Source organism: Aegilops tauschii, chromosome 3, assembly GCF_002575655.3.
Source record: "Aegilops tauschii subsp. strangulata cultivar AL8/78 chromosome 3, Aet v6.0, whole genome shotgun sequence".
NCBI lineage: Eukaryota > Viridiplantae > Streptophyta > Magnoliopsida > Poales > Poaceae > Aegilops > Aegilops tauschii.
In genome coordinates, this window is record NC_053037.3 from 31,146,179 (window position 1) to 31,159,079 (window position 12,901).

The window sequence follows — 12,901 nt, forward strand, 5'->3', positions numbered from 1 at the left end:
AGCGTGCGGACCCTACGGGTTCGAGAACTATGTAGACATGACTGAGAAACGTCTCCGGTCAATAACTAATAGCGGAACCTGGATGCTCATGTTGGCTCCCACATATTCTACGAAGATCTTTATCGGTCAAACCGCATAACAACATACGTTGTTCCCTTTGTCATCGGTATGTTACTTGCCCGAGATTCGATCATCGGTATCTCAATACCTAGTTCAATCTCGTTACCGGCAAGTCTCTTTACTCGTTCCATAATACATCATCCCGCAACTAACTCCTTAGTTGCAATGCTTGCAAGGCTTATAGTGATGTGCATTACCGAGTGGGCCCAGAGATACCTCTCCAACAATCGGAGTGACAAATCCTAATCTTGAAATACGCCAACCCAACAACTACCTTCGGAGACACCTGTAGAGCACATTTATAATCACCCAGTTACGTTGTGACGTTTGGTGGCACACAAAGGGTTCCTCCGGTAAACGGGAGTTGCATAATCTCATAGTCATAGGAACATGTATAAGTCATGAAGAAAGCAATGGCAACATACTAAACGATCAAGTGCTAAGCTAACGGAATGGGTCAACTCAATCACATCATTCTCTAATGATGTGATCCCGTTATCAAATGACAACTCATGTCTATGGCTAGGAAACTTAACCATCTTTGATTCAGCGAGCTAGTCAAGTAGAGGCATACTAGTGACACTCTGTTTGTCTATGTATTCACACATGTACTAAGTTTCCGGTTAATACAATTCTAGCATGAATAATAAACATTTATCATGATATAAGGAAATAAATAATAACTTTATTATTGCCTCTAGGGCATATTTCCTTCAATTAAGGCAGCTAACTGATGCGAAAAAAGATGCGCTTTAATTGTTGCGGGCCTTTTAAATCCGTGGAATCATTATTGACAAGGAGGGAGATGATTCGAATGTACTCGTTTGACCGTCATGCCGGCGTGCGACCCAGCACGGACGGGACGGGACGGCACAGTCATAATTTCAGTTTCTCTAGTTTTCCACGGCAAGCTGGCGCGCTAAGCCATGCCTTCTTAATTATGCATTGAATTCCGATGACCGTCGCGCTACCTTCCGCCTATAAGTACTATTTCCCGGCCTTCTCCTGTGGCACCGTGACCCAACTCGCCCTATCCTCATAAGCCCCCACCGGCCCGACGTCGCTCGCCACTTATCCTCGCTCTTGCCACGTCCGCCATGCGCCCGCCCGTCCGCGATAGGCGAGGCCGGAGGCGGTCATCGCCGGAACTAGTGTTCGGTTTTTCACCGGAAGGCAGACGGAGGGAGGAGGCATTCTATCGGTCTTTAGATGGCAATGCGGAGATCGAGGGCTTGTTGGAGCGCGACCGCCTGGCGGAGGAGCAGGAGTTGTTGGAGCGCGACCGCTTGGCGGAGGAGCAGCGTATAGCCGATTTGCGCCGCCAGCGGGACATGGAGCAGTAGCGCACCGACGCTCTGAGTCGCGAGCAGAGTGCCCGCAACTGGGCCGACTACGTGGAGGCCGGCGCCCGGCAAATAGCCCTGGAGGTTGTCGGGCACGCGCGCGTTCCCGACGCCGATTTTTACTACCAGCTCGTCAAGTGGGTTTCCCGCTTAGAAGCCGAAGCTTCGGTGGACCACGCCGGCATGGAAAGGGCCAACGCGTGCGAGCAACGCGCCCTATCGCACCTCTGGCAAGTCCGAGGCGAGGTGGAGGACACCGGTGCCGGCGTTTAGCGTGTGCCGCAGATGGCGGCCGGCATCGTCTAGTTAGCTAAGAGTAAGTTAGTACTTGTACACTACTAGAGTATTAGTGGGAGTAGATAGTTAACTTGGCTATGATGGTTGTCAACGTGGAAGTTCGGTAGTCTATATGTGGCTCAGACATGTTACTTTCCTCTAAATGTTGAACTTTCCGTTTGAACGTATGGAATGGGCTGTTATTTTTTTAAATGGGTTGTATTTGTCCTCCACGGGTTTAAAGGCTGACTTGTGGGCCTATCAAGTTGACGCGTACACAATTAGGAGATGATTGTACGTGGAGAGGATGACAGCAGGCACCCGCCAAGGTCATGGCAGTACGCAAGAAAGTGCCTCCTTATTTCAAGCCAATAGAAAAATGGCTCCTCCTAATAGATTTGTGACATCTGGGTCCCATGCCATTGTCAGCGTAGTCAATAAACGAGAGAATTGCACAATGGGCGGCTGACACCAGGGACCCAGCAGCTCGCCCAGTTATTTTTGTTTTGGGTTAATTTGATAAATGCCACTCCAAATCTGGTGTTTCTGAGAAATGCCGCTGCAATTTCCAAACTTTGAAAAATGCCATTTCATGCCATTTCCAGTGGCATTTTTCGAAGTCTGGAGTGGCATTTTTCAAAGTTTGCAAATTGCAGTGGCGTTTTCCAAAGTTTGCAAAAATTGTAGTGGCATTTTTCAATGTTTGGAAATTGCAGTGGCATTTTTATGAATCGCCATAATTGGAGTGGCATTTATCTAATTTGTTTTTGAGACGGAAGCAGGGTGTCAACTAGGCTGTGCGGGGCACTCTGGCCTGTCTAGACAGCCTTCTCTTTTATGTTTACCACAGACCAACCTAGTAGTTTTTTTTCTTTCTGAAAATGGCTAGCCCAGTTTTTTTGTGATTTGCCCAGTAAGTCGCTTTGTCAGGCCTATTGGGCTGCAAATCTTTCAAGACGAGGAGAGCTTCATTCGGCTGGCCGAGAAAATGACCTATCAGTAATGAGAAATGGGCTGTAGATTTTTAAAACACATCAAACTGGCAATTAGTTTCAAATTTCTTTTTTTCATTTCGAGAATTTAAATTGCATGAAGTTTTATGCGCGGACAATTTGTTGGATTTTATATTGATATACATTTATGTTTAAAATCAGTTTGAATGTGACTCGAAATTTCAGGATTAAAAACAGTTCGGACCGCACAGAAATATGCAAAATTTCGTATAATTTTTTAACCGGGGCCACAATATGGGCTGTAATGCTAACAAAAAGAATATGGGCTTCAAAAAAACCTTAAGAATTAGCAAATGGGCTGTAAATTATTAGAAATAATGGCAGATGGGATGTATGCTGTTTTCCACAGATTTGAGGTTTTCCTTAAAAAAAGGTTGACGCACAAGGAGTGACTGTTGGATGTCCACCAACGGTCGTCGTGCTTCTTCAATCTCTGCTCTTCCTGCTCCAACCGCTCAAACAAGCGCCGGCGGGACTGCCTGCTCCTTCCTCCGCGCGGCCTGTTGTGCTGCCGCGCAGGCCTCACCGCCCCACCGTACTCCCATCGCTGGCCTAGCCATCCCTCTATATACTCACCCACACCTGCTGTTATTCTCCGGCGATGGCAGACGAACCAGTAAACCCTCGTACAGTCGTACTCCCCTCCGCGTGGGAAACAACTGTCGAGTCTTTCCTTGCTCCGTGCCGTTCCCTTCCTAGGCCTCGCCGTCGTCCACCGCTCTGGTGCTCTCGGCGCGGCCTGGTCAACATGGTCAACGACCGACATGCATCTGAAGTGGACTATACGTGGAGAGGCTGACAGCTGGGTCCAGGGTCGCACGCAAGGAAATGCATCCCTTATTACGCGTAAAATAATGATTCCCCCAGCTGACATCTGGGACCCACAGAAAGGGCCTCTGTATTTCACGAAAAAACATTACCGCCGCTGACAGCTCGGACCCACCAGCTATATCTTCGCACGCAAGGAAGTGCCTCCTTATTACGCACAAAAAATGAATACTCCCCCTGCTAGTTGGGACCCAGTATAGTGGGAGGCTGACTTGTGGGCCTACTAAGTTGACGGGGACGGAGGGCTTTGTCAACTTAGTCAATATGCACGATTCTAGCTCTAGTGACCGTATGATGTCCATCCAACGGTCGTAGTGCTTCTTCAACCTCTGGTCTTCTAGCTCCAGCCGCCCAAACCAGCGCCGGTCGTGCCTCGTGCTCCTGCCTCCCGTGGCCGGCTGCGATGCCGCGGAGGCCTCACCGCCCCCTACTACTCCCACCGCTGGCCAGGCCATCCCTCTACTCACCCACACACTCTGTTATTCTGCGGCGACGGCAGCCTCACACCGCAGCGAACCAGCGAACCCTCATACTCCTCTATGTGTGGGCATTCACTGTCGCGTCTTCCCCGGCTCCGCGTCGTCCCCTTCCTAGGCCTCGCCGTCGTCCACTGCCCTAGTGCTCTTGGCGCGGCGTGGTCAACGTGGTCAAGGAACGGCTTCCATCAGACCTGGACTGTACGTGGAGAGGCTGACAGCTGGGTCCACGGCCGCAGCAAGGAAGTGCCTCCTTATTACGCGGAAAATAATGATTCCTCCACCTGACAGCAGGGACCCACCGGACGGGCAACCGTATTTCGCGAAAAAAACGTTTCCCCCTGACCGCTGGCACCTACCAGCGACATCTTCGCACGCAAGGAAGTGCATCCGGGCAAAAAAAACGATTCACCCCCTGACTGCTGGGACCCACCAGCTACATCTTCGCACGCAAGGAAGTGCCTGACAGTCGGGACCCACCTGGTCGAAGCGTACGTAGCGTTGTCATTCTGGTCACGAACGTGTACATACATACTGGTCGATGTAGAGGCGCGCACGTAGCATGTACACGTACGTACAACGGCCAGTGTGCAAGAAAGAAAATGCGGCCACGTACGTACATACGGGCGGGGTCTCGAATGCCTACTCGCACATACGTATGGCCAGGGCTCGTGTACATGGCTGGGTCGGAACGGAGAAACTTCGTCATCATCGTGTTCATGGGGAGCCAACCGGCTGGGTCGGAAAGGAATGCGTTGTCGTATTCACCGGGAGGGCTTGGACGAAACAACCGATGGAAACGAGGCCTGGCGTACCGCAGAACGGTGGAAACGGCCTTGTGTTCGACCGGCCACGTTCGAAACGGGATCCTGTTCATCGGGAGGGGTCTGGCATACCGCAAAACGGAGGAAACGGACCTCCTACGGTCGAAACGGGGGTCCTGTTGATCAGGAGGGGTGTGGCGTACCGCAAAACGGAGGAAACGGACTTGTGTTGGAGCGCTACGGTTGAAACGGGGGTCCTGTTCATCGGAAGGGGTGTGGCGTACCGCAAAACGGGACTCCACGGGATACTGTTCATCTCCACCGTCGACCCCCTCCAGCCTCCACGGGCTACTGTTCATCCACCGTCGACCTCCTCCAGCCTCCACCTGCGACTGTTCATCCACGGGCTCCTGTTCATCCAGCCTTCACCGCGCGCTACTCCACCGGCTACTGTTCAACCATCCCTCTCCACGGGCTCCTGTTCAACCACCCCTCCACGGACTACTGTTCATACAGCCCTCCACCGTCAACTGTTCATCCAGCCCTCCACGGGGTGGTCCTGTTCATCCAGCCCTCCACGGGGTCCTGTTCATCCAGCCCCAACCGGCTCGATCGATCGGGATCCTGTTCATCCAGATGCAACACCACGGGGTCCTGTTCATCCACCCCCACCGGGAACTGTTCATCCGAACTCCCCCAGCAACGCTCACTGTTCATCCAGAGGCAGCATCGATCGGCTTTAGTTAGCAGAAGTAGTGAAGGAATTGCTCGATCGGGTTCAGTTAACAGCCATCGAACGATCGCTCGGGTTCAGTAACGCGTAGCCTGCAGTGCAATCGCTCGGGTTCAGTTAGAGCCCAACGCCTCGCACCCACGCGCGTGCGTGTACGAGACAAACGCGCATCGCTCGGCCCCGACCACCCACCGTAACCGGGAACACCCCGATATTTTCCTCGCCCTCGCTTCTACCACGGTTTTTTCCATCATGGACGGCCCAAAGAATGTCATGCAGCTGCGTCTCCGGCCCGCCCCGGACGAAAAACCCATTTTCTGTCATGATTTTTTGTCATAGAAGTAGGAGCCCACCACATCTATAATCATATCGGGTTTTGCCACAATTATCGTCATAGAAGTGTCATAAGTATGACAGATTTTTTTTCGTTCGGCCCAAAATGTCACGGATGTGTCTTCTTTTTGTAGTGAATGCATATGCTACAATGCAACCATAGAGGCTGCAACGGGGCTCGCTCTCGCACATCGGTGCCGACGTCTCCCATTGCTGCGATGCAACACTCATCGACGGCTCTCAGTGTTGCGATGCAATTTAGCGGTCGGTGCTGCAATGGAGTGCTTGCCGACGACTCTCAGTGTTGCAATGGAGCGCTCGTCGTCGGCTCCCGGTGCAGCGATGCAGTACTCGGCACCGGCTCTAGGAGATGCGATGGAATGCTCGATACTGCAATGGAGCGCTCACTGGCGCCGTCCCGCTGGTGTGATGAAGCGCTACGCGGCTGCTCCTGGTGCTGCGATGTAGCGTTTGCCGACAGTTGTCGTGATGCTTGCAGCGACTTCATGTTGTTGCCTGCTACTGCTAGACGAGATCAAAGCAGGCGGCTGATTGGCACGATTCGAAGAAGAACGACGTGTATGCGTTGACCTAGTCAATGGCTGGGAGAAACAAATCGGAAGGCTGAAATCAGTTGGTTGAGGCCTAGGCGCGTCATTTATTTAGGACCTAGATAAATCCTGAACATTCTGAATCTGTATTTTTTGCAACTAAACATGTCATCCTCGCGTCATTAAACTTGCCATTGAAAACTTTTTTGCCATCAAAAGTTCGGAATTTATCATTTCCATTTATTTAAGGCTGCAAAAAAAATTTAAAAAGAGAGTAAAAAGAAACCCTTACGGGCCTATAGAGTACTAATAACAACCTATCATCCCGGTGCTTCTCGATCTATTTGTCCGGGCTGGGCCGGGCAGGCTGAGAAACGAAAAGTTCCCCTAGAATCGCTCAAGAAAAACAAAATCCCTCTTTCGTGAAAACCCAGGCGGCGCCGGCGCCGGCGGCGGGGTGCGGCCGGCGGCGAGGGAACCACAAAAAGGCGGGCGATGGCGGGTGGCAGCCCGGAAAAAGAGGAGGTGCGGACGCCTCGTGAGTTGGAGGTGCAGATGGAAGAGGAGGTCGTGCAGCGGAATCAGCCTCGTCGCAAGAAGAATCGAGCTGACCTTGCTGACGAGCTCGAGTTCTTCACGGACCTTCGCAATACGCTGATGATGATGAAGAAGAAGACGAAGAAGGAGAAGGGCACGCCCGAGAAGGAGAGGTTCGATTCTTCCAACTCCTACCGTAGTTTGGGCACCCAGAAGGGGCTTGGTTTTCTCGACAATCGTATCAAGGTCTTGCGCAAGCGGCTGGGGATAACCGCCGGAACTGCCCACACCTCCCCCGCGATCTCTGATCTGTCGGACCCCTCGGGGAAGCCTATGAATGGTCTCAGTGATCTGAGTTCGACATTAGGAGCAGATCCAATTTCAGATGATGATGATGATGGTGCTGATGGTTCTGGTGACGACGAGGAAGAGGATGAGATGGAGTGTGGCATGCCAGCCATGGAGGAGGAGGAGGCCCGGAGGATCACCGGCTCCACACCAATTTCGGAGATTGATGCAGAGGCAGTGATGGAGGCAGATGCCCAGGATACCGATGTATCAGAGAAACCTGATCCCATTCCCACCAACACAACGGCAAAAGTGTCCATAAACAATGAAGTCCTTGATGGAGCTGACACTGATTGTGTTGACGATGATGAGGTAGACAGAGGCAAATCAGAGGCACAATTAGCCAAGGAGAAGAGGGTGATGTCTACCGAGGAGCTCGAGTTTGAGTCCTTCCGTCGTGGCTGGGAGACTGCGTTTAGCCGACGCAGCGGCCACTTCCTTAACAAGAGTGAGTAGTAATTAACCATGCGGCTTTGTTTTCTCATTCTTGGTTAATTTAATTAGTTTACCCTCGACGGTTGTCCTTCCTTAACAAGGGAATAGGGGATTTACTCTGCTGCTTATCTAGCACGTATCGGTTCATGTTAGATTTCTGACAGCCGATTTACTTGGGTGCAGCGACAGTGAGTTCCATGCAGTTTACACACTTGGCACCTGGGCGCATCCCATGCGGCGCTGGCATAGAACCTGCCGTGCAGATCTTCTCTGTCAAGCTTACAGAGGTGAAAGGCGGCTTCAAATTTCCATTGTCTGTGTATGGTGTGGTCGCTGCCCGTGATGGCGTGGACTACAACCGCAACCTTCTCTTCTTTTGCGATAGGAGCAACTCCCAAAAACTTACTCAAAATGTACGGTTGCTGGTATATTAATTTGCTCTCCATTTTCTTTTGGGGATCTTCTTGTCTGTCTGCCTGCGTCCTCCCTTGTTGATTATTAATTAATGCTGTGGCTGATATGGTGATGCTTTTGCATGCAGGATCCTTATCTGCACCTGATCGGCCCGTCTCGCGCTGTTTTCTTTGAGGACTATGTTAATTATGAGGTCCAGCTTATGGTGAAAGGCAGCGTGAAGTCTCGGGACAGGCCGTTGATCACAGATACATACCGCCATATCCAATGCCGTATTGGTGTATCCACCATCTGCTTTCAGAACTGCTTCTGCACGATGGAGTTACGCTTGGAGCGATTTCTAGGTTCGGTCCAGGCCACCATCTTTGGCGTACGTGTCGTCAAAGACAATGGGGCGTGGCCTTTTGGACATGGTGTTCGGGTTGCTTGCTCCCCAGCATCACGGGAACTTATGGAGGACAGTGATGGTGAAATCAAGTATGTTGCTCAGCCTTCGTCTGGGGAAATCTTGCTGCTTGATTCAAAAGATGGAAGAAGACCTGCGCATTCAGATGGATACCTTTATCTGTCAAGGCAAGTTGTTTCTGTAGAACCAAGCGGACAGCTGGAAGTTGAAATACAGGCCTATGCACCACCCGGCGTTCTCCCTGCAAAAGCTCAGGTCTGCTTCGAAGCCCAAGAATGCAACATAGATCGTGGTCGGTGTTGCCTCCTCGGTGCTGAGGTGGAGATCTGTGTTGCTTGGTCCCGTCTTGCTTCGGACATGGAGATGCTTGCGGGTGTTGACAGGGATTTTCAAAGGGATGAACCAGAGGTTGCGTTCACACAAGTGGGGCTGAATGGAGAGCCTGACACGGAACGAATCTTTTAAGAACTGCTTGGTATTAGCTTGTTGAAGTTCCTATAGTAGTAGTATTTCTGCATCGTGTTTAGTTATATATGTAAGGTGTCCAACTATGCCTTATGCTATGCATCTGCATCGGATTAGCTATATATATAACCTGTCCAACTATGACTGATGCACCAGGCAACTGTTTGTTTGGTTGTGTATCGACTGTGACTTTTAATATGCTGTTTGAAAGCATTTTTGTGTTGATTAATCTGCTATGGTCTGTTCTCTGATTAATTACTATGCTTGTGGTTGCTGACTTGTATTATTATGGTAGCATAGCATGAGACTTCTACCTGCTGGCATGACACATTTGCTTGAAGGAACTGTTTATGCAGTAGCATTTTTCATTTTCATTTTATGCAGTCTGATTAGACGGAGATAATCTGGTTTTACTTGAAGAAGCAAGTGAATCTTCTTCAGGTGCATGACACACTTGCTTATTTGTTTTCATCATGCAATGCAATTTTCTTCCTTAGTTATCTGTAAACTGGAGCCATATATCAGTTGCGCGTGACATGTGATCGGTCACATTACTGGTCACAGATGTTCCCTCATGCATGCCAGTTTATGCATTACAAAAATCACATCCTTTCCTTCCTTTGGCTATGCTTTTTTATTTGCTTCAGCCTCCTTAGTGAAGGTAAGCTATGCAGGGCTGTGGCAGTGCAAGCCTTTGGATTGGCTAGGTCAGTATTACTTCAATTATCAGTTCTGCTTGCCTTCAGAATAAGGTCACGTGAAGGCGTGAAGCAATAACACAACGTTCAGAATGGGTATTACCGTGTGCCCTCTACTGCTGCTCATATTGGCAGTACATGTTGCACTCCACTTTCTCCTGGATAATAGAAGTGTCCAACGATCACGTATTGTATGTAATATACTTTTAAGACATGTTGTGTGGAAGCATTTCTGTGTTGATTAATCTGCATTGGTCTTATTGTCTGATTGATTAGAGTCCAGTCAGTAGTCTGGTTTTACTGACTTGTATTATTCTGGTAGCATAGCTGACTTGTACTGTATTGTACTGCTACTACCTGCTTTCTTGTCTGATTAAACAGAGTACAGTCAGTAGTCTGGTTTTACTCAAGGAAATAAGTGAATTTACCTCGAGGAAACAAGTCAATTTACCTCAGGTGCATGACGCCCCTTATTTTTTCCATCAGGCGATTGTCTGATAAATTAGCGTCCAGTAAGTAGACATTGTCATTTTTTCAGTCGTGTGTAAACTGAAGTTATCCTCAACATACACCCACCGGTTGCTTTTTGCAGAAAGAAAAAGAGATGATGAGAACAGATACTCTTTGTTAAAACTAATTAACCCCAGCGGTTAGTTAAGGGAATCCCCGCATTCCCGCACCATGCATGCGGTTGCCACTTTGGCAACTGCCCAACGGTTGCTCCTCTCCTCCCGATCGACGCCTTTTGCAACGGACGCTTCTCTTGGATGCATCCTTTGGGATTGTATATATACGTGAACATGATCAATAAAGATGACACTTGAATCATTTTGCCTTGTCTCTCGTTCTACTCAAAACACGTTATCAGCACGCTCGTAACCGAGAGCACCAGGCCTCAAAACTTGCCGAACGGCCGCGCCTCGCGCCCTCGTCGCCGGCCGTGGCCACGCTCGCCCGCGCCGTGGCCGTTCCTGGCCGCGTCAGCGCCGCTCCCCGGCCTCCGCGTGCCGCCCGCGCCAGGCCGTGGCCGGCTCCGGCTCCGCCCGGCCACGCCGCGCCTTGCGCCATCGCCATCTGACCGCGTCGGCCGCCTCGCGCCTCGGCCGCGCTCACGCGCCCGTCCGCACCGCCGGACTTGCGCCCTCCGCGCCGCGCCCCAGACCACGGCCTCCGCGCTGCGACGCGCCCCCGCGCCCGGCCGCCCGGCTGCGCGCCCTCCTGCCCAAGGCCGCTGCCCGGCCGCGCCGCGCTCCCGCGCTCAGCCGCGGCCTCCTGGCTTCGTGCCCGTGGCGTTCGCAGAACACGCCGACGCCAACGCGGGCTGGAGCAAGCTCGCGGAGAGGCTTTACGGCCGCACCATGGCCGCCATCGACCGCCGCGCCGGGACTTGAGCACCGGCCGGCCGGACGACGTCGTCATAATCGGCGACAACGACAACGAAACCGCGACGCTGCCGTCTCCAACCCCTGCGGTTGTTGAAGCTGAAGCCAGCGATGTGGTTGTCGACGCGGACCCTGCCGGCCGTCGCGCCTGCCGTCCCCGACGCCCGCCACTCCTCCGCCTGCGCCACGCTCCGGCGCCCGCCGCCGTCTTATCGGCCTTCTCCTAACGACCTCGCCGTCGAGCAGCCGCTCCGGCGCACTGGTACATGGAGCCCCTAGAGCGAGAGGATTTCTATGGTAGTCTCCGTGAGTGAGGGATCCAGCGCTGGAGATTTCATCTCTAGTGAGGACTTATTTCCTTATCTCTTCGGTTGACCAGACCGTGGGCTGCCACACATGCCTTCACGTGGCATACGCGCATGTGGTTGGTAATTAAGCCATGGCCCATGAGCGGCTAAAACATGACGTCTAGCACATTTCAGCTTTTAGTTCATTTGTGCTTTAACAGTATTTTAAGCGATGGTTAGTTCCGGCTTTAAACTGTTAAAATCAGTACATCTAGTACTGTCTTCTGTTGAATATCAATGTATTCCAGATCCTAAATTGATGTTATATATCTTCACGTTTAACACGTGTCGAGATTAATTACATATATTTGCAATTGAGATTTCCGATCTCTTGCAAAGATAAATTAAGTACTTCTATAGTACTGTTTCTCCGTTGAGTACAATGCATTCCGGAATATTTCTATGATGTATATATTTTTATGTTCACCACATGTCGAGATTAATACGTCTATTTGCAATTGAGTTTTTCAATTTTTGCAAATAAAGATGCAAAATTCTAAGTGTTGTTTTTCAAATCGATGTGTTGGGATCACAAGGTAGTACTGCTTTGCAGATTATCACCACTACTGTTAAAGCCTATATTTTGTCATTTTGACATTATAATTGCTTTACAAAGTGTTCTCCCTCACATTTTTCTAAGTAATGACATAAGGCATTACGAGTGAGTATCTAGTGATTTCATTAGACTATACTCCCTAGTGCTACGAGATCTACTCCATTTTGGATATTATCTTCAAGGTGTCATACTTAGCAATTTGAGATTCACATTAATGGTTTCAAGATAACTTCTTGAAATACCCATTAATTTTGCTAAGGTCAATACAACATCAACCATGATGGTCTTTAATTTACTGATCATAAATTAATTATCTCTGGTTTACCCATAGAGGTAACATATGGCTATAGAATTTGAGGCATTCGCCCTCAATGGCCACCACTGCCCTATCTGGGCCATGGACATCATGATCGCTCTTGTGTCTCGTGGGAAAATATGTGCAATCCTGGATTCACCTCTTGTCAGGATCACACCGCTAACAGAAAAATGGTGTCTTATATATCATAAGGCATTAGATTCAGATCTCAGCATCTGGTTATTCTGTATTGGCAATTCCTGGGATACAATGAACCTCAAGGGCAAAGGTTTGAATCTTACATCAACCTTCCATCCGACATCACCAGCTGTGACGGGACCCTATGGGCACAGAGAATGTGATGGTTGAATATGCCTCAACCGACATGTTTGGAGACTATGAATAGTCTTTCAATCTCCTGAGTGGTCAATATAATTAATGTCCATTTACGTTGTTGTTACAACAACAACATAAGTATTGTTGTCATCATATATTGTATATCACAATATATTGTATCAGCATTTTGATACAAATACATTTGTATGTATTCTATATATCTGACAGTGATTTTCATACAGAGA

General features: G+C 49.9%; 1 protein-coding gene across 1 annotated transcript; it reads left to right on the forward strand.

Moving 5' to 3' along the window:
* Positions 1 to 6,887: 6,887 nt before the first annotated feature.
* Positions 6,888 to 9,271, forward strand: LOC109760830 (uncharacterized). The gene is made up of 3 exons (XM_020319634.4): positions 6,888 to 7,770; positions 7,941 to 8,170; positions 8,299 to 9,271. The coding sequence occupies exons 1-3, from the start codon at positions 6,933 to 6,935 to the stop codon at positions 9,040 to 9,042; spliced, it is 1,812 nt and encodes a 603-aa protein (XP_020175223.3). The 5' UTR covers positions 6,888 to 6,932; the 3' UTR covers positions 9,043 to 9,271.
* Positions 9,272 to 12,901: the final 3,630 nt, after the last annotated feature.